Source organism: Uloborus diversus, chromosome 10, assembly GCF_026930045.1.
Source record: "Uloborus diversus isolate 005 chromosome 10, Udiv.v.3.1, whole genome shotgun sequence".
Lineage (NCBI taxonomy): Eukaryota > Metazoa > Arthropoda > Arachnida > Araneae > Uloboridae > Uloborus > Uloborus diversus.
Genome location: NC_072740.1, coordinates 126,078,019 through 126,100,782, shown reverse-complemented (window position 1 = coordinate 126,100,782; position 22,764 = coordinate 126,078,019). Strand labels below are relative to the sequence as shown.

Below are 22,764 nucleotides of genomic sequence, written 5' to 3'. Positions count from 1 at the left end.
AGGATGAAGAAAATTTTTTGATTTTAAAAATTTCCCAAATAAAACATTTTTACCTGAAATTTCCCCCAAACTGTATTTGCATCAAATTTTAAAAGTTATTGTAATTTAGTATTGTTTGATCTAAAGATTTAAAAAAAAAAAAAAAAAAAACGGCAAGTTACCAATCCAGGGTGTCTACTCAAAAAACATTTTCAACTTCCCTGACTTTTCCAGGTTTTCCATACCCCAAAAAAACTTTTTACAGGAGCTTTTTTAAAGGTTAGTTCAGCTACTTTTGCTATTTTTTTAATGGTTAGCTGTGCTTAAGTGACATTTTATACACCTTACATTTATATCACTGTTTAATGTAAATTTCAAACTATTACATCCATCCATCCCTAAAAGGGCAGTTCTCAAAAGGTGGGAGCAAACACAGACCTAAACTTTGAAGCTTTAACACCAAGTAACTTTTATTTTAATTCACTCAAATATTTGTGAGTAAAATTATAATACTGTAAAGAGACAAGAATTGACATAAATTATGGAAAAAATATTTTTTCAAATACGCTTATCAATATATATATTTTTTTTTAATTATTCCCATACATTAAAAAAAAAAAGGGTATAAACCTTAAATTGAATAATTTTTTGATCATATTTTCCACAAATGACAACAGTAAAGACTAGGGCTGGGCCATGTACCGTCATATATTGGTATGTATCTACTACCACAATAACAATACTTAAATTTCTATCTGTACAATATATCGCTTGAAAAGGAAATACGGGACTCAATTACAGAGTAATTAAAATACACTGACTCAAAAAAAAACATAATCTTTAATAGTTCAGTAAAATGGGTAAATGTTTGAAATTTCAAGAAATTATCTGCTTCTTCAAACAGTTATTTAATATTTAATTATAGTAAAAGGGAAAATTAACAACACCGTCGAAGGTCAAGGTGGTCTCCTTGTTAGTTAGGTCTCCGAATCCCCTCCCCCTATAAAGTTTTCAAAACTTATGCTATTACGACTCAGAGTGAGGCCCTTCCAAGGATCACGCCCCTAATTTCTGACAAAGCTGACATAGCCACTCGTGGGCTCTGAAAAAAGAATATGTGTTGGTTAAAAAAGCACCTTAATGCAACAATTAAAAAATAATATTATGAGGTATCAACAGGATTCATAGTTCAAATTACACATAAGCCATTGATACTGAGCTAAATAAAAGATTTAAGAAAAATATTGAACAAAAATATTTTCATTTTAAAAAAATGAAAAAACAAACGATCCGAATGAGATAACTTTCGTGACATATTTACTTCACTAGAGGGAGTGCAACTCATCTGAGTGAAATTAAAAGAAAACTTGAAACGGTAATACATTCTCGATATTGTCGGCAGCTCCGAGCGATGCGCGAAAATAGGGATTTTAAATAAGTTCTACGCATTTACGGCGATATGCGTGAATATTGGGTTTTTATATAAGTTCTACGCATTAACGGATTTGAAGCTGTAACGATTCATTGCAGCTCTATTGCTCGGTATTTTTTGAGTTTAGTTTATAAGAGTCGTCGTCCAATACCGGAATTAAAAAAGTGAAGAAATTTTCGTATTCGTTTTTCTGTTAAATTGCTTGTGAAATAATGACACTGCTGAGAAAATTGATTTACCTAACAATATACATTTTGGATTGGCTCTGCTGAAGGAAAATTGATTGCATTTTAAAAGTCAACATTACAAAATGTGTGTATCGTTGGAAAACAATAGTTTCATATGTGTTATATATTATATTTAACCAAATGACAATTTTATTAATGCAAATTCAGAATTTGCGTCAGATTTGTGCCAAACATGGCAGAGAGGTCCTTTGATGCTCAATATTTCACACAGGGTAGTTTTCATTCGCAATCGGAATCACCCCATGCCCCCTCCCACCGGGGGTTTCCTTTTAAGTATCCACAGTTTTTGACGGATCTTTGCCGAATTTGGCACAGCGATTCTTTGATGGTCAGGAATTGTCATAGGGTTTTTTACCTACCTAACAGGGAAAGGGGGAGGGTACGAATAAACCACAAGGGGAGTTTTCCTTATGCAAATAAAGTTTCTGTCGGATTTTTTCCACACATGGCAGAGAGGTCCTTTGATGCTCAGGAATTCACATCGGGTAGTTTTTGCTCACAATCCCAACATCCCACCCCCTCCCACCGGGGGTTTCCTTTTAGGAATCCACAGTTTTCGTCGGATCTTTGCCAAATTTGGCACAGCGGTTCTTTGATAATTAGGAATTTTCATAGGGAGTGGGGCAAAGGGAGGGGGTGAGGTGGGAAAACACCCCACTGGAGGTTTTCCTTATGCTAATCCAGTTTACTTCAAATTTTTGCAAAATTTTGCATATAGGTCCCTTGATACTCAAGAATTCAAATATAGGGCAGCTTTCGTTCAAAATCGGACTTCCCTCCTCCCACCGGGGGTTTCCTTTCACGAATCCACGGTTTTCGTCGGATCTTTGCCACATTTGCATCAGCGATTCTTTGATGCTTAGGAATTTTCATAAGGAGTTTTTCGCCTACTGATGAGGGAGGAGGGGGGGGAACACCCCACGTAGGTTTTCCTTATGAAAAACCAGTTTACGTCGGATTTTTGCAAAATTTTGCATAGAAGTCCCTTGTTACTAAAGAATTCTCATATAGGGCAGTTTTCGCTCGCAATCGCACCTCCCCCCTCCCACCGGGGGTTTCCTTTTATGAATCCAGTTTTCGTCGGATTTTTGATTTTCATAGGGAGTTTTTTGCCTCCTGATGAGGGAGCGGAGGGGCGAAAACACCCCACAGAGGTTTTCCTTATGCAAATAGAGCTTACGTCGGATTTTTGCAAAAATTTTGCAGACAGGTCCTTTGATGCTCAAGAATTCACTTTGAGGGTAGTTTTCGTTCGCAATGGGGTCCACCCTCCCTCCCACAGAGGAGTTCTTTATAAAAATTCAGTTTTCATCAGATCTTTGCCAAATTTGGCACAGCGGTTCTTTGATGATCAGGAATTGTCAGAGGGGTTTTCGCCTAGCTGTGAGGAAAGGGGGAGGGAGCGAATACACCCCACGAGGGGTTTTCTTTATGCAAACCCAGTTTTTGTCAGATTTTTTTTTTCCAAACATGGCGCAGTGGTCTTTTGATGCTCAGGAATTCACATAAGTTTTTTTTTCATCAAAATGGGATGTATGGAGACCACCTTGGGGGGTTTCGCCAGAAAATGCAGAATGATTACGAAAAATCCAATGATGTCTAAATTTTAATTTTGAGTCATAAAATTGTGTTTTCTACAAATTGACGGGAAATGTTTATTTTCGAGGTAGATTGTGCAACGTTGGGTAATGCTGCTAGTGACATATAAGCCAGAAGTATATTTCATAGTTCTGTGTGCTTAATGGGTGTATGGTGTGATAGTTTCCAAAATTTATAGCTGCATTCTTTAAAGATTTATTTTTAGTATTTTATTTAATGTTACTCAACTAAGAAGTAAAAAGCCTTAAAACAAGAGCTATTAAATGACTAAAAATAAACTATTTGAGATGTCAATACGAAATATAGTTCAAAGTACATTCAAATTTTTGAGCCTGCTCAAATTGAAAGATTTAAGCAAAATATTGAATTGCATATTTAAAACTTTTACATTGCGAAGCACTTTTGCCATGCATTGAGCTGTAGCATTTGCACGCCCCCCCCCCTCCAGGAAAGTTTTGAATTAGAGAAGTAATTGTATTTATTATATTTGGAAATGTTTTTTGTTGTTTTTCAATCCTTTGCAAACCCCCCCCCCCATTTTGACGATATATCGAAAATATCAATATTTGGAGAGCAATATATCGCGGTATTAAAATTCTGATATCACCCGGTCCTAGTAAAGACATATTATTTATTTTGACACAATTTTGGACATTCAAAATGTTAACTGAGCAAATGAACTATCGAAAATTTCTTTTTTCTAATTATTTCCATATGTTTTTTTTTTTTAAAGGGCATCAATCTTAAACTGAATAATTTTTTGATAATATTTTCCACAAATGACAACTGTAAAGACATTATTTATTTTGACAGCGATTTTAGAAAAAATTAAGTAGGAAGTTTGATGTATGTCCAAATGTTACCATCTGGACAATGCTATTATTTGAGAACTAAGAATATGATGTATATGTTTTAAAGGTATTTATTGATCCTCAATATCAATTTTCAATTGTTTTAAAGTGTTTTCATCTGCTTTTATTCAGTATCTTTGAAGCAAAATCATTTTTCTTAAACATACATGTGGGATTCCGGGAAGAAAAATGTCAGAAATTTTTATCTCCCAGCATAGCGTGATCCCCCAAATTTAAAATTCGTTTTTTGCACAAAATTTTTCCATTAACACGTTAACATATGAGGTCACTTCAATTCAAGAGCTTAAAATTCTTAAAACTCTCAACAAAGTGATTGTTTAATAAGTGTCTGCCATGCATGATGCAAAAATTTCGGTAGTAACCCAAAATTTGGCATGCTCTGAAATCCAAAATTGGTGTAGGTCCCGCTACTGCCTGACTTCAGGCCCTATGCTGTACTTACTTTTAACTATGCAGTAAAAAATAGATAAATGAAAAAAATAGCTTTTACCCCTTTTTTTCAAAAAACAATGGCCATACATCGGCATTTAGATGTTTTTGAAGGTTGGTGGGCCGATGTTTTCTCCATGTTAGCATCGGCCGCTGATGCCAATAGCTAAATTTTTGAACCATCGGCGCCGAAGTGGCTGATGCATTGGTCGTGTCCTAGATACTACAGGGCATAAATATCATATCTGATATGACTTACAATCTAAAAGAAGTGTTAACGCATTGTTACTTATAAATTTAATAATTTTTTTTTGTGACTTGTTGTTGTTGTTACAAACCGGGGCCAAAGCAGCAAGATGCGTTGAATATGAATAAAATATCCAAAAGCACACAGAGAAATTTATTTTGGGACAAGCCCAAGCTGCATATGAGGTAGTGATGATATAAGAGAGCAAAGGGATACAAGTGCCAAAATAAAAAATTTGGAGATAACCAGTAAATAACATTGGAACTTCTCCTCTGCGTTAGGACAGCATGATTTAGAAAAAAAAAAAATTCAATGAGCCTACCTAGGATCTAAGCTTTAAATGCGTTTTACACACAACTTTAAAAAGCCACTAACTCACACGACAACTTTTTTAATTTTAGTTCGAAAAGATTCAAATCCTTATTCACTGTGAATAGTTTAAAATTTATATTGGGAGGGGTACCTCATTGAGAATGTCCACTTTGGCTACCTAATTAAATGCTCCCTTAAAAATATTTATGTTTCGGTTATTCTGTATTGCAAAAAGTTTCTACTGAGCAATATTTCATGCTTTTGAATGAATAAGTAACATTAAATGCAATTCATAATTGAGTTATAATTAAAATCCACTTTTAAGTAACTGAATGATTCTTTAAATATATAACTACAATACTTACAGTAATTTTGATGTTGACTGTTGCCACATCTTTAGCAACTTGTGTTCTCCCAATGATTGTCACTTCAATGTCACCGATTTGTGTAGCAACGATTGGTATATGAACAAATGCATGGCTTACAGGCTTCACCTGATGAGAAAAACGTTACATTAGAGATTGGATAAGGGCACAACAACTGCTTGCTTTTTTTTACAATGACAAAAGCTGTGAAAAACACCAGCACCAAACTCAGCTAGGATAGTTTTCATAAATTTCTGAATATCCAGTGAATATTAAGGTATCTCATTGAAACTAATCAATTCATTACAAGTAACAGCTGGGTTAAGTAAATTTTCTAACTGCAGGGGTGTCATCCCTGTCTCCATAAGAGAGATGGCTCACAACGCTCGAAAGGTAGAGCATCCCCCCAAAAGGCCAAACTTTTCAATGACACAATCCCCACATAGCCACCTCAGCCAAATTGTATCTGTATTGAAGTAGTATTTTTTCCTAATTTTAAAACTAGCAAGGGAATAAGCTTAACACCATGACAATTTGGGTGTGTAATTCCAGGGGCGGATACAGACTACCATTTTTGGGGGGGGGGTCATGCCGAAGAACGAACAGCCCCCCCCCTGCTTGAGTATCAATAAAAAGCACTAAATCGGCCAGGAATAAGGCAATTTAATGGGGCACAAAAAATAAATATTATTTTCATAAGAAATGAAAAGAAGTAATATTTCAAATATTTACTTTCAAAAATAATTACATCTGAAATCGTTTACAATTTCATTCATAAAGTGTTTGAACACTATGTCAATGGATACTATGTGTTCAACAGTTTAGGGGGGGGGTCATGACCCCCATGACCCTCCCCTTGCATCCGCCACTGGTGTTATCTGTGCAGATTTAAGCCATCAACATCTTCTACTTAAAAGGTTTTAATAACTGGATCATGCTTTCACTGACTCCCCTTTACTCCAAGCAATACATAGTCTGTAATCATAATGTAGGTTAGGCAATTCAGTTGCTAACCTAGGAGCTTTGCTTTGAACTCTATGATTATTATTTCATTAGAACATTGCAAGGGTTCTACTTTATCGGCAAGAAAAAGCTTTTGAAAATCTTTTCCAAAAAAACAGAACATTCTCTCGATTTTAGTGCATATTTTTAACAAAACACTAAAGATACAAATACTGACACATTCTTAAGTGATTTCAAGTTGTCTGACTATTAATTGAAAAATTTAATAACAGTAAAATCCAGATTGAATAAAAATTAAAAACTTGGAAACACTAAAACGTTAATTCTTTTATTTACTAATTTTATTATGTTTTTTTTTTTTTTTTTTTTTTGAAGAAGCTAATTAACCGTCAGCACAATAAAATAATTGAAAAATCCACTGAAGTTAATTTATTAACTTGAAAAAGATTCTTATATTTCTTAGGTCTCTGACCACAAGCACTTTTATTATCAATATTCATAACATTGCAAAAGCAATTCAAATTCATGTGTGTACCTCCTGCTGTTATTAAGTTAGAGAATTGGAAAAAATTGCACAGAAAGCAGAAAAATTTGCCCTTTCCAACAATATATAATATCAATACATGTGCATAATTTTTCACCCCCATTTTCTGGAATTAATTTGAAATTTGTGTCTTAAATTAGAATAAAAAAAGAACTACCATTCGAAATTTTTTCAAACCGGTCTGCAAACCTTTTCCGGGCTTAAAAGAAACAAAGTGAACATTTCAGCGAAATTGGCCGGGTAATTTGAGTTTTGCACGTTCAAGCACACAAACATTTAATGGAAACTTCATTTTATACTACAAATATGTAGAGATTAAGTGATAAAATTAGAAACAAAATTGCAGTTTTTTCCCCTGACTGAGCCTTTTTTGAGCCCTGGTGTCCAAGGTTTTAATAATGATTGGTTTGCAATTAATTATGAAAAACTTTTTTCTTTCTTTTTATAGCTAATAATATTTTTAAACATAATTTTATGAATGATTATGACTACCAAAATTTGTACACTGTCAGCCCCTGACATAATCTTTTATAACTTTGTTACAACTAATAGTAAAGATTTTTTATTTGGTCTCATTTTTAGGTGTGTACGTTTCAACATGTTGAGAATCAATTGCTTCAAATAGAATATTTATGTTTATAGCAGGTCCTCTCTATGGAATTTCTTTACTCTATGGTCTTAGCTCAGACTTGCTTATGGCTCAGCGGGTTTCAACCGCCATGGATGATCCTGATTTATCTTGTATGTCAATAAAAATTTGAAAGATTGACATAGTTATTAAAGTAAACAGAGGTATAGTACATATTCATTTTGATTCCATATGCTCTGATCCTATCAAAATTGAAGCTTTGTTTTTGCTTCTTAAAAACCTTTCTTTCAATTTCCAAAAGCAGTTGAAAGTACAGTAGAGATATTGAGAGTAGCGTTGCATTTATCCTAGCCCCACTAATTTGAGTCCTGTTTCTCCAAGTTAAATTTAATCTAAGATGAATTAAATAGTTTACTTTTTCAACATTTTCACCCTTTTGTAATTTAAAAAAGAGAAAGCATTCAAGCAATTGTAAAGGAATTAAGCATTGGAGAGGAGAAAATAGGTGACTAGAGAAAAAAAGATACAAAAATTAAAAAGTGGAGTGCTGGAGATGTAACACCAGACGATTAAAAAACAGACTAACAATGTGTGAAAGTTATTCAAGTGAGGCTCTCCTTCTGAGGTTTTGTCAGCTTTTAAAATACATTTTTCAATTCACAAATTCGTGACCTTTTTTTTCCCCTCGCAAATTCCTGTCTGTTTTTTAGTTAAAAATAAAAATTAGTAATTCTCTTAAACTTTACTATGCAGTTTGCATAATCTAAGTTTTGGGTAATCCGAGTTGGTGTTGGGGGTTTGATCAACTTATCAGCTCTTGACTGTATTTAGCTTTAAATGCTGTGCAAGAATGATGAACCATTAATTTAGCAAATTCCTTCTTTTCAATCGAATTTTCATGATTTTTAGCAACTTGGTTCATTACCAGCAAGTCAGGGAAAACTAACCTTTTCTTAAATATTATTATTAATCAATTTTCTCAGCCCTTTTCACATAATTGTATGTCTGTATAAATCTTAAGCACACTATATAAAATGCCTTTCTTTAGTACTTCAAACTGAATTGGTAAACATTGATGTACAATAAATCACACATTGTTGTATCAATCAATTTTGCTGCTTTATTACGTATTGCTTTAGCGTAAAGCATTCCTAAGATGGAGGACCATTAGCTGAATTAATAAGAGTGTTCTCCTCATAACTGAAAGGCATGGAATCAGTCCCCACATAAGTCAGAAAATGTCGTTTTTGAATCACTAATCTTTCTCAGCTGAATTCTAATCCAAATTTCCTTGAGTATATAATCTTAACTCATTAAGGACATAATACAAAACTACAGTCACATGAGTTGGAGGCGAAAAACCTCTTAAGGGAGCCAAGAGAGCCAAACAAACTGGTAGCTAATGCAGAATTAGCAAGCAATATTAGAAATTGGTTCATGTGATTCCTATTCCGGGCTGATAAGTGCTAAAAAGCATGAAACTGCAGTCCTTGGATGGAATAACTGAGCTGGTGGTGTATTTTAAGTATTTCTGCCTTAGCCCTGGCTTTAGGGCGGTAACTTACTACAAAATACCATACTTTGCCAGCAATCTTTGAGTTGAACCGCACCATTGCTGCGGTCGCTCATCGGGTTTGCTAATTCTGCATTAGCTACCAGTTTGTTTGGCTCTCTTGGCTCCCTTAAGAGGTTTTTCGACTCCAGCTCATCTGATTCCTATTCCGGGCTGATGAGTGCTAAAAAGCACGAAACTGCAGTCCTTGGATGGAATAACTGAGCTGGCGGTGTATTTTAAGTACAGTTATGTTGTTGCATTGAAATCAGAAAAAAAAAATTACTTGGTAAATCGCATACATGATTTTTCTCACTTTTATTTTTTTTGGGTACACCACAACTTCCTTTCTTTTTCATTGAACTCAAAAGCGAGACATCATTTTAAAGATTTTTGCAACGCTATCAGCGGAAAAGAAATAAACAAGTCACATTTTTGCTGTTAAAAACAAAAAACCCCTTTAAAAAAAGGGTTTTTGAATTTCTTCTTTCTAGCGTACAGGGGTTAGTACTTTACATGGGTCAGTTAGTAGCGAAAAGGAAGCATCAATGACACTCATATACACAGTGCGATCCAAAAGTAATGATCTTTCATTTAAAAAGACAGATTTATTGAGCTGATCGGTGCAACTGCCTAGTCTTAAAAATAGGAACCTCCTGCAACAATGTATTTCTGTAGGCAGCTGAACTCAAAGGCATCCTTGAAGTCCTGTTTCGATATACTTGTAAGAGTTGCCTTGACATGTGTTTGGATGTCCTTGATGGGGTTGAAACATTTCCTTTTCAGCGCTGATTTTAATAGTGGAAACAAGAAGAAGTCAGGAGGCCATAAGTCCGAACTGTAGGAAGGCTAGGGCAACACAGGAGCATTGACTCGGACCTTCTTCAGTCAAAACTCTCGGCACAAGTTTCGCACAGACTTTACGTATTTGCAACTTCTCCGTAACAATGCGTTGCATCGTTGTTTTCGTTAAGACCAGGGCTTTTGCTGCTTGATAGAGACTCAAACACCAGTTCGTGTTCAAAAATTCACACTCGTTGCACATTTACGTCAGTACGAGCCGAGGACGGGCGTCCAGACTAGGGTTTGTCAATCACCACTTCCCAGCCTTACGAAAGAGAACTTTTCTACTTGCGAATAGGACAGATACTCAGTACCAAACACCTTTTAAAGCATTGTGAAAGTTTGGGAAGAGAACTGAAAGCAAAATTTGATATCTTTGCATTGCTTTGACGAATTTTCCATATCGCCGTGTCATGCACCACCATATAAGGTTTACTGTTAAAGCTGATGGTACCACTCCGAAAGCTGGGAGGCAATTGACCTATGTTGCTCTGTAAAGCCAACAACCCGCACTACTATCGCTGTCAAGCGGAGCGAGCTGCAGTGCGTGCATGCATCAGTATAACAAAAGGCTCATTACTTTTGGATTGTACCATGTATACCACATTTAAACTGTATCACACATGTGAAACACTGAAGTAAAATACTGAAATACCATGAGGTCATGACATACTTTCAAAAATCACATAAACTTAGTGATATAACCAGGGCGGATAACACCAGGGCGTATTAAAAAACATGAACTTTTCAAAACAATAAAAAATGATCTTAGGAATGTCAGTTATTAATAAATTAGATAGTTTATACATGACTGAAAAGATTATTAACAAAGCTAATCTATAATATTCTAAAAACTATTGAAAAATTTATTTCAATTTCAAGCAAAACTGCACCAAAAAACTATGAGGTAAAAAATATTTTAATATTGATGCATATTATTCAAATCAAATTTAGTAAACCTGACAGAAAAATAGGGGAAAATAAACTAGTCTTATATATGAGATAAAAATCAAATTAGAGTTAAATGGATTTTTTTAATTAAAAAAAATTAATTTCATTTTTAAAAAAAGTTCAACCATAGTTTATAAATGGAGCTGGTAAGTTAACATTGGCTGTAAATAAAATCTTATTTGTAAGCCATACAAATTATTTTTCCTAAGTATTGTTACAAATTCTGTAAATAGTAATTATTGTATTAACGTAACCTGTAAATAGTTTCCCGTAATGAATATACAACCCCTTTTCATTCGGCTGAAGTATACGACCCCCTATTTCCTTTTCTTTTCATAAAATTTGATAACGGTCTACGCATTTCGGGAAGCAGTAAGAATGTTGTGGAAACTTCTTCGATGTTTATAAAGGTGCCCCGCGTGATAAAAAGTCGAGTTTCGATTGAGAATTTGTTCTGAGAGTGTATTAGCTCTGTTTATTGCAAGGCATTTCGCTGTGTTGTTTTCGTATTTGGAAGTAAATACGTGTGTAACCGTTGAGTTTACGGTGTTGTGTTTTGCTTGTTTAATTGCTGATGATTAATTTAGCAGTTGTTAACGATTTCTCCTGTACATAGTGTAAATAAAGCTCCTGTGTTTTTATCAAGAACTGTGTCTTCATTTCAAGAAAGTGGAAGTCGCGCCGGATCCGTTACAGTATTTTGTTCTAAGTGTCATCATCCACTTCTGGAGCATAGGATTGGAATCCATCCAACGCGATTTAAATTTGTTCTTTTTCTTTTAAATCTTTATCAAATTAACATTCTTTTATGCAAAAAATTCAAAAACGATAAGCAATAAAGTTCAAAATTGCTGCAAGAGCGTGTTCAATGCACAACTGAAATCCTATAACACAACAATAATCCCTTTGTTTAACTTTTTCTCGAAAGGATCTATTTCCTCACTTAATTCAATAGATCGTACTCGCTTTTGACAATTGCAGCACAGGATTCGTGCTCTAACCACTCGAACCCCCCGGTCACCAAGTACAGAATGAGTTGATGCACAGAACCATGCGTAGTAGCCATCACTATACAAATTGGAATCAAGTTACACGAATCGCAGCGCAGGAAAATGCTGCACCTGTTGGTTAAGTGATAAACATAACTTTATCCTTAATATATTATCAGAAATTTATTATATGTATCTCATAATTTACAAACGACTATAATCATGTAAACGTAAACTTACTGGGAATGTTCGTGGTGTAATGATAACCTAACGAATTCCCTTTGCTAAGCAATCTCGCAGTAAAACAACTTCCGGTATGAATGAAAACAAACTGGGAATTTCTCCTTTCACCTTCTGGCATCGGAAGATAAAATGACATCATAATTGTTCTATCGTGTTCCATGAAGTTTTCCAATGATTTGCACACGTCTCTTCCGCACGTCGCAGACATGTGATGACACAGTTATGCTAATCAGGTACGCAGTATTTATAGCGACTTCAGCTGTTGAATCTCTCTCTTTCTCGTGCTTGGTTTTAATTTGTCTGCTGTTAAATTGCAGTAGGGGTTTTTGACTCTCTGGCATTATCAAGTTCATCAAGTTCTCTGTTCATATTTTTTTAGGATGTATTAATCGAAACTTAGCTTTTGATCGTCGATTGATATGATATGATTGAACCATCAAGCATTATCCGAATTTAGAATTCGTTGAATATCTTGAATTTATGTTCGTCTTTAGTATCTAGGAATGCAGATCATAGAATCTTTTTCGACACAATCCTCGATAGTAGTAAATTGGAATTAGTAAACAGAAATAAGATTGAATTTAGAAATCATTTTAGATGAAGTTTAGTTTTGAATATGTGTGGCTTTGAGTTAGTAACTTTTTCTTTGATTTTAATTTATGCAGTTGTTAATCGTTAATAAACTTGTTATTGTTTATAATCGAACTTTCTCAGCACTTAGTTTAAGATGATTCATAAAACAGGAAAATGAATTTCAAATTGATAGTTTGCTACTATATTTACGCATCACACTTTGCTAATTTATTAGCTTTGAAATATTAGTATTCTAAGCAAAACTTGGGCTACTACTACTCATGCAATATGCTGAAGTATTATAGTCCATCAATGGTTATGGAAGCCCAGATTAGAGATAGTCAATTATCAGCTGTATTATGATTTTGCGAATTTTTAGTCGGATTATCGGAAATCTAATTTTCATCGATTTTTAAGACTTAGACTAAAGATGAGTAAAAAGACTTTTTCTAAATATTTGGACTTTTTCTACAAACTTTTTTCAAGATTTGATGAATTTTTCAAAATTTGAACTTTTTTCGAGTGATTCCCTTTTTCAAGAATTAGAGATAGTTAGTGAGGGGGGGGGGGGAGGGCGTTCACTAATTTACAAGATGAATGGAACGAATTGATGTAGCCAAGAATCAACATTTTTCTTATTTATGACTATTTTAGTTAAAAATTTTAAATTAAAATTTTTTTTTTTTTTGAAAAATGGCAAGTCCTACCTACACCACACAAAAGCTGAATAGCAGTAACTACATTGAGTGGGCAGTCAACATTAAATTTCTATTAATGGAAAAGAACTGCTGAGAGATAGTCAATGGTTCTGAAGAGCTTCCAGTAATTTCTACAGGTTCTGACGTAACACAATGCGACATCAAAGTTTTTCTCTAACGTAAGAGACTTGCACTATCATTACATTTTCTTAACATTGAGCAAGAATTTAAGAAGATTATTGAGAATATTAAGGAACCTACCTTATCATGGCAGAAACTTAAAGATCATTTTTATCCAGACAACTGCTGTATTCAAATGCAGCTATACACAGAACTAAACAATTGCAGATTAGAACCAGGTGAAAAATTAAATTTATACGCTGCCCGTTGGGTTTTCGACTCTCTGGCATTATCAAGCCATCGAGTTCCCCATTCATATTTTTTAGGATGTATTAATCAAAACTTAGTATTTGATCAACGATAGATACGATATGATGGAATCATCAAGCATTATCCGAAATTAGTATTCGTTGAATATCTTGAATTGATGTTAGTCTCTAGTATCGAGGAATGCAGATCATGGAAACTTTTTCGACATGATCCTCGATAATAGTAAATTGGAATTAGTAAACGGAAATAAGATTGAATTTAGAAATCATTTTAGATGAAGTTTAATTTTAAATATGGCTTTGAGTTAGTAACTTTTTCTTTGATTTTAATTTATACAATTGTTAATAGTTAATAAACTTGTAATTGTTTATAATAGGACTTTTTCATCACTTAGTTTAAGATGACATGTAAAACAGAAAAATGAATTTCAAATTGATAGTTTGTTACTCTATTTACGCATCACACTTTGCTAATTTATTAGCTTTGAAATATTAGTATTCTTAGCAAAACTTGGGCTATCAGTACTCATACTATATGCTGAAGTATTATAGTCCATCATTAAGTAGCTGCATGCACAGAAAGGATTTTTCTTTTCACGGGAAAAAAAATTAAAATACGAATTTTCACCAAATTGAAGTTTTTGCTTTTCAAAATAACCGAAAATATGGAATTCCGTCAAAATACCAAAAAATCATATGTCTTTTATAAACAATCACAGTGATGTCAAAAATGTATGCAAAAATTAGTCTGGTTTTTGCCAACATATTAACGTTGTGTAACAGGTTAAGTTAGGTGCAGTTATAAAGTAAAAATGGGTGCATTTTTCTACATTTTGTAAATCACCGCAAAAAGAAAGAGATAGAGTGTGTGTGAACGATCGCAGCGGATATGGAAGTTTACTGTTTATATATTTCTTCCATGATGTCTTATAAGGCACAAATAACACAGGACACATTGAATAAACATCACAGAGAGAGGAATTTGATCAAGGGTTGGGGCAGAAGTTAAACCTGCTATCTCATTACTGTTCGTTGGCAGATGCCAGAACAGGACATAAGACATCGCTCCCACTGAGGTCTCTAATTCATTATTGAGATCTAATGTTCTTCTAGATATTAAATGAGTCAAATCAATAATGATTGTCAAATAGTTGAAGATAGCGTAAAAAAAGATCGAAGTATAAATGCTGTCATTTTAAAAATCAGCTAGTAATGTCACAAAATGTACTTACATAAATAAGATGCTGCAACTCCCCGCCTGATGTTCTTGGGTTATAGGAAGATACTATTCCCAGAGGCTCCACTTGGACAAAGTGGTAGTCATCGGAAGCGGCAAGAATTATTTCTGCCTGAAAGAAAAAAGGTCTCACCAAGTTCTAGCAAAGAGAATGCAGCATGAAAAATCACTTCAAACACAAAAATTTGACATTAGTATGACAAGTGAAACAGTATTATTCAGAGACGTAAAACGCAGCGTATTTGTGACTTACACAACTTTACACTTGCACTCAATTACTCCTTTTGGGGGGAAATATACTGACTAACAAAAGTTTAAAATTATATGTGTAAGTAGAGTGATTTTTCAAATTGTAGAAGTTTTTTCAGTTTGTCTTTACGTATCATTGCATAACATTTGCATTTATTTTTCAATACCATTGGAAAATTGTATGAATATATTGTTTCGTTCCTTTAACAACATGTCATTCTTTGAAAATAGGCGACATGTTAAAATCTCATCTTCTACACCATCCCGAATAGTTTTACCCTCGAACATTTCCTTGAACTTTGGTCGCAAATGATTGAAATTTTTGTGTTGATACTATTTTTCAATGGCAATTATTTCCTTAAACAAAATGTGGAGGATTTGGAAACCATATAAAAAGGCAGATCTCTGATTTTTTTTAATTTTACTATTTTGTTTTTCGCTTCAAACTTTTATATCTCAACTCTGCATCTTATTTTGATCATTTATGCACATGAAAGAATGCATCTAAGACTAATGGTTGCAATAAAGGTCTTGCAGGTAAAACGGGAACATACTCTATGCTTACGTTCGACGAGCATGACCGGTAGCATCACAGCTAATGATCACGTGCTCCAATCAACCACTCAACTGCTTAGAATGGTAACCGATGCGGTAACCGGTTGATCATAGAACGCTGCTGTTAGTCACCGGTTACTTACCGGGTGACCGGTGAGGTTCGTTGAACGCAAGGTATGTGATGCAGTGCTACATTTTGTCTACAAAATGCACTTAATATTCTCATCATTGATTCGAAATCTTTTTGATTCCAAAACCATGTCTTACATAAAATGGCAATTGTTGACATGTCGTATATTTTGTATAGGGTGCAGGAAGATAACTACCTCAAAACTCAACAAAACCCATTTTGTGGATCAGATTTTTTTTTTTTTAAACATTGTAGATATATACCTAAAGCTTTGTTTTATGCAGTTTTGAATCTCACATCAGGCAGGTGATGCCTCCCATTGTCTATGTGGGTCATTCCATACAAAATGAGCAAAATTCACAAAAAGGTGGTGGCTGCATGGTAACAGATTTTGATGAAATTTGGTATACAGGTTTCTTCTTTGCCTATATAAAAATTTCTAAAATATTTTTTATTATAGTAGTTACATGCGATTGAAAAATGGTCAATTTGAACAGCATTCTTGTATATGCTAAATGTTGCAGTTTTGAAGGCTTCTATTTTTTTAACTGCTTAATCAAAACATAAAAGTTATATATTATTGCATTCTATGGAGTAGGGCAATTCATCTGATATGAGAAAAACTTTCAAAATTATTATATTTAAATTTTAACTGAATTTTAAAAACTGAAAATATTTCATTTTTCTCACACACACATAATTAAGCATTTTATTAATTAATCTCATTCTTTAAGGAATGTATTAGCTTCGCTGAAATTATTACCCAATAACATGCTAAGTAACATAAAAACAAAGTATCAAAAATACCTTACTTTTGAAATTGTATTTTAACTCCTTTGTCTTACAAATCAGTTTTAAATTTAGTGACATTTTGTAAAATGATGATTTTTCCCCTTAACATAGACACAAAAATTTGAATGAGGGAAAATTCAGAAAACTTTAAAATTTTGCAAGAATATGGAGCAGTGCTTCTGTTATTTGCATGAAGAAACTTGGAATTTGTTTTTGATTTCTAAGCTTAAAAAAAAATTCAGAGCAATTGCATTTTCTTTGTGTTTCATGGGAAATTACAAGAATTCAAAGAGCTAGATAAACCACTAAATGATGCAAAAGTAAGTATCTCTCACATTTATTTCAGTTTTTAAAAATGTACTGCTACAATATGAGTTTTATTTGAAAAAAAAAATTGCGCATAAAATTTATATATCTCAAGCAATAATAATAACTTCAACAAATGCATCAAAAGAAATGTTGCTTTTTTTTTCTTTCCTTGCCCTCCACAAAAAAAATCTTCCAATCTAGATAAAAAAATTTATCTCATTTTTTTGTAGGAAAATCCAGTTGAAGACATTAATAGTACTTTTATCAATGTAAGGGTGAATCCATACAGGTTCGACGGATGGGTGCGTTTGACCATTTTTAATTTTTTGAAACTCATATCCCTAAAAACTGCATATGAAAGATGTTTAAAACCACTTTTATTTTTTCTCTAAACTAGGCCTTGGATTTTTTAGAAGTCATTAAAAGAGGTTTTCTTAGTAAAAAGTGGGACTTTTAGACCTTTGCATTTTGGCCAAAATCTATTCGAATTACATTTATGGCAGTTAATTTTACGCTTTGATGTGAAAGTACATAAGATGATAGTCTTACATGCTGAGCTACGTGGCTGTAACTTAATAATTCAAATAATAGAAACAGGTTAAAGTTCAAGCTCAAATGTAAAAAAATTTCTAATTTCAAAGGGGGATAACTCGCGTAGGGGACTTAAACAAAAAATTAAATATGGCAAAAACTAATCACTGGGACCACGCTAATAAGAATATGTAACTGTTGTAGTGTTTAATTAAAAATTCAAATTTCTTGACCAATTGAATGTTCCAATCAAGTACTATACATGCTATATAAATTGTTTTGTGTGTTTGGTTAGCAAAAAAGATACAGGTCTTTGAAATCGAGTAATTTTGCTGGTTAATTCACACACTAAAACATAAATAAAACGTGTGAAAACTTCATTGCATCTTCATAAATTGCGTACATAGTGCTCTATATAATATATTATACTGAAAAAACATATTGTAAGTATAACAATAATTATTTTAATTTGATAACTTAGAAATATTTGGACATGGATGAGTAGTTCATACTTCATTGACAGCTTAAGTAATTTATAAACTATACTAATAATCTACACACAAAATTTTAACAAGTACAAACATACTGTCTGTACATTTACTTATGTAACTGTTCTTAAACATATGCAAAAACATTATCTACATAGAAGAAAAAAATATTGTGTTTTTCATTTCTTCCTAGATAGTTTTGAGAAAATGAACTCACAAGTAGTACATACTATAGTTCTGGTGGTGACACAGTATGTGGCGTACTGAAATGCTTTACTCAAACACTGTACACAAATATAAAGAACTTTGTTAATTTATATAATCATGAAACGGATGTCATTTTGAGAGTCGAATGGCATTTCTATGCAATATCACATGGTAATGGACTATGTAACGGAATCAGAGGAACCGTAAAAGGAATTGATACTAAGATTAGCTTGCAAAGAACTACTAGAAGTAACATTTTAATTCACACAGAAATGTATAACTTCGGGGTTTTTGCTACTAAACATTGCATGTATCATTGTGTGCACTTAGTACATTAAACAAGCTGAAAAAATGCTGCAAGAAAGGTTTGACTCTGCAAATAAAATTCCCAATACAGCATCTAATCACTACTTTATGCAATCCTATTTAAATATTATCACATTAATAAAATTATTGTCCACTAGCAATAGGCATAAAGAATAGTGTGTTGCTAAAAAGACTATCAAAAGAAAAAAACCATTATTGTCAAAAAGGATATAGCTTGTTTTGATCACTAAATTTAGAGCCCCTGCCATTGTCTTGGTCTTGGTAGTTTCAAAGTACAAAATTAAGAATGTCCCTTGGTAAAGCATTCCAAAATGCCATATACTTGAGTCACCATTACAACTATAGGACTACTAGGTGAGTTCTTTTTCTCAAAACTACACTCAAACAAGAAATACAGTGAAACCTGTGTATAAAGATATATATACTGTCTATCATGATAACCTGTCTATAACAATATATATATATATTTTTTGGCCTCAGCAAAATTTCAGCATGAATAATCAAAATGTCTATAACAATAACCTGTCTATTACGACATTATTTTAGGTCCCAATAGTAACGTTGCAGACAAATTTTACTGTAAAAAATGCACTTTTTCAATTTAAATTTTGTATGTATAATGTTTTTGCATATGTTTAAGGCAATTTAGATAAGTTAATGTACAGAGCGTATGTTTCTTAAATATTAAAAAATTTGTGTACAGATTAACTACCTAAACTGTCAATCAAGTATGAACTACTCATTCATGTCCAAATATTTCTAAGTTATCAAATTAAAATAATTATTTTTGTATAAAATTAACTGCCATAAATGTAATTCAAATAGATTTTAGCCAAAATGCAGAGGTCTAAAAGTTCCATTTTTTACTACGAAAACTACTTTTGATGACCTTTAAAAAATCAAAAGTCAAGTTTAGAGAAAAAGTAAAAGTGGTTTTAAACATCTTTCATATGCAGCTTTTAGAGATATAATTTCAAAAAATTTAAAAATGATTGAGCACACCCACCCGTCAAACCTGTATGGATTGACCCATATTTCAAGTAGTTTCAGACAAACATCTTCAATAGGTCATGTATACTACGGTAACGGTCCATGTGGATTCAGTAACTATATAAGAAAATCACTTTTATCTGAAAAGATATCAGTCTTTCTCTTCAAACATATGCTCCTTTCACTCATGATGGAGATAAATCTGAGACAAGGAATTTAGGTGTTCAATTGTTCATTGCGATGAAACAATGTTAATATCACGTCTCCAAAACAGTTACATGTACTTTAATAGAATGTTATTGAGCCTAACTTTCAAGATTGATAATTTACTCATGAGACAGGAAAAAACCTTTTTTTTTTATTGCAGCAGGCAGAAGTTGAAAATATATTGCAGTTATAAGTGGATTATTAAATTTCGTATGCATACATGTTCTGATGGATAATAGTTTGATAGTTTTATCAATATGCCATAATATGCAGTTTTGCCATTGATAGTAGAAAGAAAAGTGATCTGCTTTCCATTGAAAATTAGATCCATTGCGTGGCAAATGTTGTTCAACTGGCAACTTTTATTCTGGAAAAAAAGCTATAGCTAAAATAGACGAGTTACGCTACCAAAGGAATCCTTTTGTTTCAAAGAACGTCGCAGCAGGACAGTTGAAAAAAATGGGTGTATTTCGTCAAATATACTTATCCATGGATAAAACAAATTTCCTCAAACTCATAGCACAACCTCAAATGTTATTGAGAATTAGATGCGATGGTCATCTCTTTTAATCTTTAAATTCAGTATGTTCTTTTAATCATGCTGACATAATAAGTTTTCTAGAAAATTTAGAGTTATTTTTTCCTATAAGATGGGTGGAGAGAAATATTCAACTTTCAGTGACACAATACTTAATTATGCATACTGGACTATTATATACCTCACAATAGTTAGAGAAACATTTCAGCAAGTACATCTTAAACATATTTATGAGAAAAAGAAACATGAAAGAAAGGGTTAAAGGGTCTTGATCACTTCACAATAAAGTCATAACTAACGGAATTTTGCCTTAGTTCAAGTTACTCTAATAACAAAAATAGGCCGATTCCAATTATTAAATTTTAGTATCATCTAAAAGACACTTCAATACGTTACGTTAAAAAAAATCGAGTCAAAAAAGGGCATTCCGTTATGTTCAAACAGACACCTGAAATAGAGGGAAAAAATGAAAATTTCGGAAATTTTTGAATTTTTAAAGTACGATTTCATAATTAAGGAATTCAAAAACAACTATTAAATTACAGTAGATAGTTAATTTATAGTTTTTCAATCTGAATCCTTTTTGCTATTTTTTTTATTAAAAGAGCGAATAAGTTAGCGAGTTTTCAATCTTTGTTAATATCTCAGATTTAAAAAACGCTCCGAATAAATTTTAATTTCTCCTTTCCTAATAGAGTTTTGTTTATAGACTGTGGAAATATTTATTTTTTAAGTTTACGTTTAAACTGGCTGCCATGAAGTCTGAAAATTTAGGCTTAGCATGAGCATCAACTTCTAATTTCAATAACAAAGCAACAAACAATTTTTAAACTTCCATACTTTGCATGCCCAGGGTAGATATGCATGATTTATCTAAATAAAAATTTTCATTGAAATCTGCGACATGTCAGCCGCAGCTGATTTGCTCATTTCGCATGGAATAACCCATATACTAAATAAGTCTATTTCTGACATTTCTCATTCACCAATTCTAACATAGAAGAGGGCACTTTGGCATTTTCTGTCTGGAAGTTAACCTTCAGGCTTTGTAGAGTCCTTAAACAGTTTTCATAACGCTGAATACCAAAACATCCACAGAAAATCGCAAGAAACGAAATCAGAGGAGAGGACAAGATTCTCCAAATTGCCTCTTACTGAGCTACAGCGTTTTGGGAAGTATTCATTCAAAGTAGCCACTGATGCCCTTGAAGTGCGAGTCGTTATCTGTTCCGTGGGAATCAAATATCACAGTAGTCAAATTCATCAAATTGTGGGAAAAGAGGAACTTTTCCAATGTATGGGTGATGGGAGGCATCACTTTTCTGGTGTTATTTCCAAAACCTTGCAAAACAAAACTTTAGATGTGCACCTACATTACTAAAATAGGAACCAAAAACATTCTGATTCACAAAATAGGTTTTATCGAGTTTTGAAAAAAAGAAATTCATCTTGTCGCACCCTGTATCAATGTGTATTCTTCATTGCAGCACAGAACTTATTGTGCTCCAGCAGTTTAAACAAATTTTAAGAAACACACACATTGTCTTACCTTAATTTCTATAAATTGGTAGTTCATGATGGATACCCGAAGTCCGATTTGCTCTCCAATGGATGCCTCTTCGGGGCCTTCGACGATAATTATAAATGGCTTCGTGGAATCAAACTGAGAAAAAAAAAAGAAATAACAGAAGAAAAAGAATTTAAGCAGCGTTTATCGGCAAAATTAACAAAGGTAAAGAAATTTTTAAGATTTGAAAACTTCTAAATTACATTAAATAATGTCTGGTCATTTTCTTTTCCTAAGCATGCAAAAATTTGTACTTAAAACTGACTTCAACATTTCACAGAATTTTAGTGTCTTAAATGATTACGAGATCTGCTAGAAAATATTTGACCTTTGCATAAGATAAAAAACTGGCACACTTGAAGCATTAAAAACCTAATCACCCTCAAGTTCATCTCTTTGGGACTCCACACAAATCTCCTAGCGGTGCTGCCATTGTTGGAAGCATTCTCAGAAGGTCTATTTCTGAATCGAGTTTAGTTCAGCTGTTGTTGCAGAGATAACGGTCTCTGTCTGAAGTAACATTCCTTCCTATGGCTTCTTAAATTTGAGGAATAGTCAGAAGTCGCAGGGGGGCATATCAGAAGAGTAAGGTGCTTATTGAACAACATCACTTTGGTTTTTTTGCTAAAAAATTCTCTATCATGTGAGATGAATACACTGGAACACTCATGATGAATGCATCGGCATCTTTCAAAGTTTTCCACAAAAATTTGATGATTTTAAGTTGCTGCTGGTCAGCGTTGTGACCGGAGCAGAATAGTCCCAATGTAGTCCATGGGTGTTGTAAAAGGAGACTAAAATGGATACTCAATCTAAGGTG

The 22,764-nt window shown here is 33.2% G+C and overlaps 1 protein-coding gene across 1 annotated transcript in view; it reads right to left on the bottom strand.

Moving 5' to 3' along the window:
* LOC129231403 (CD109 antigen-like) overlaps positions 1 to 22,764 on the bottom strand; it is a 311,980-nt gene that overhangs the window by 39,915 nt on the left and 249,301 nt on the right. The window contains exons 19-21 of the mRNA XM_054865708.1: positions 21,927 to 22,040; positions 15,050 to 15,166; positions 5,484 to 5,612 (exon numbers count right to left, since the gene is read on the bottom strand). Of these exons, the coding sequence (XP_054721683.1) occupies positions 5,484 to 5,612; positions 15,050 to 15,166; positions 21,927 to 22,040 (360 nt within the window). The remainder of the gene's footprint in view (positions 1 to 5,483; positions 5,613 to 15,049; positions 15,167 to 21,926; positions 22,041 to 22,764) is intronic.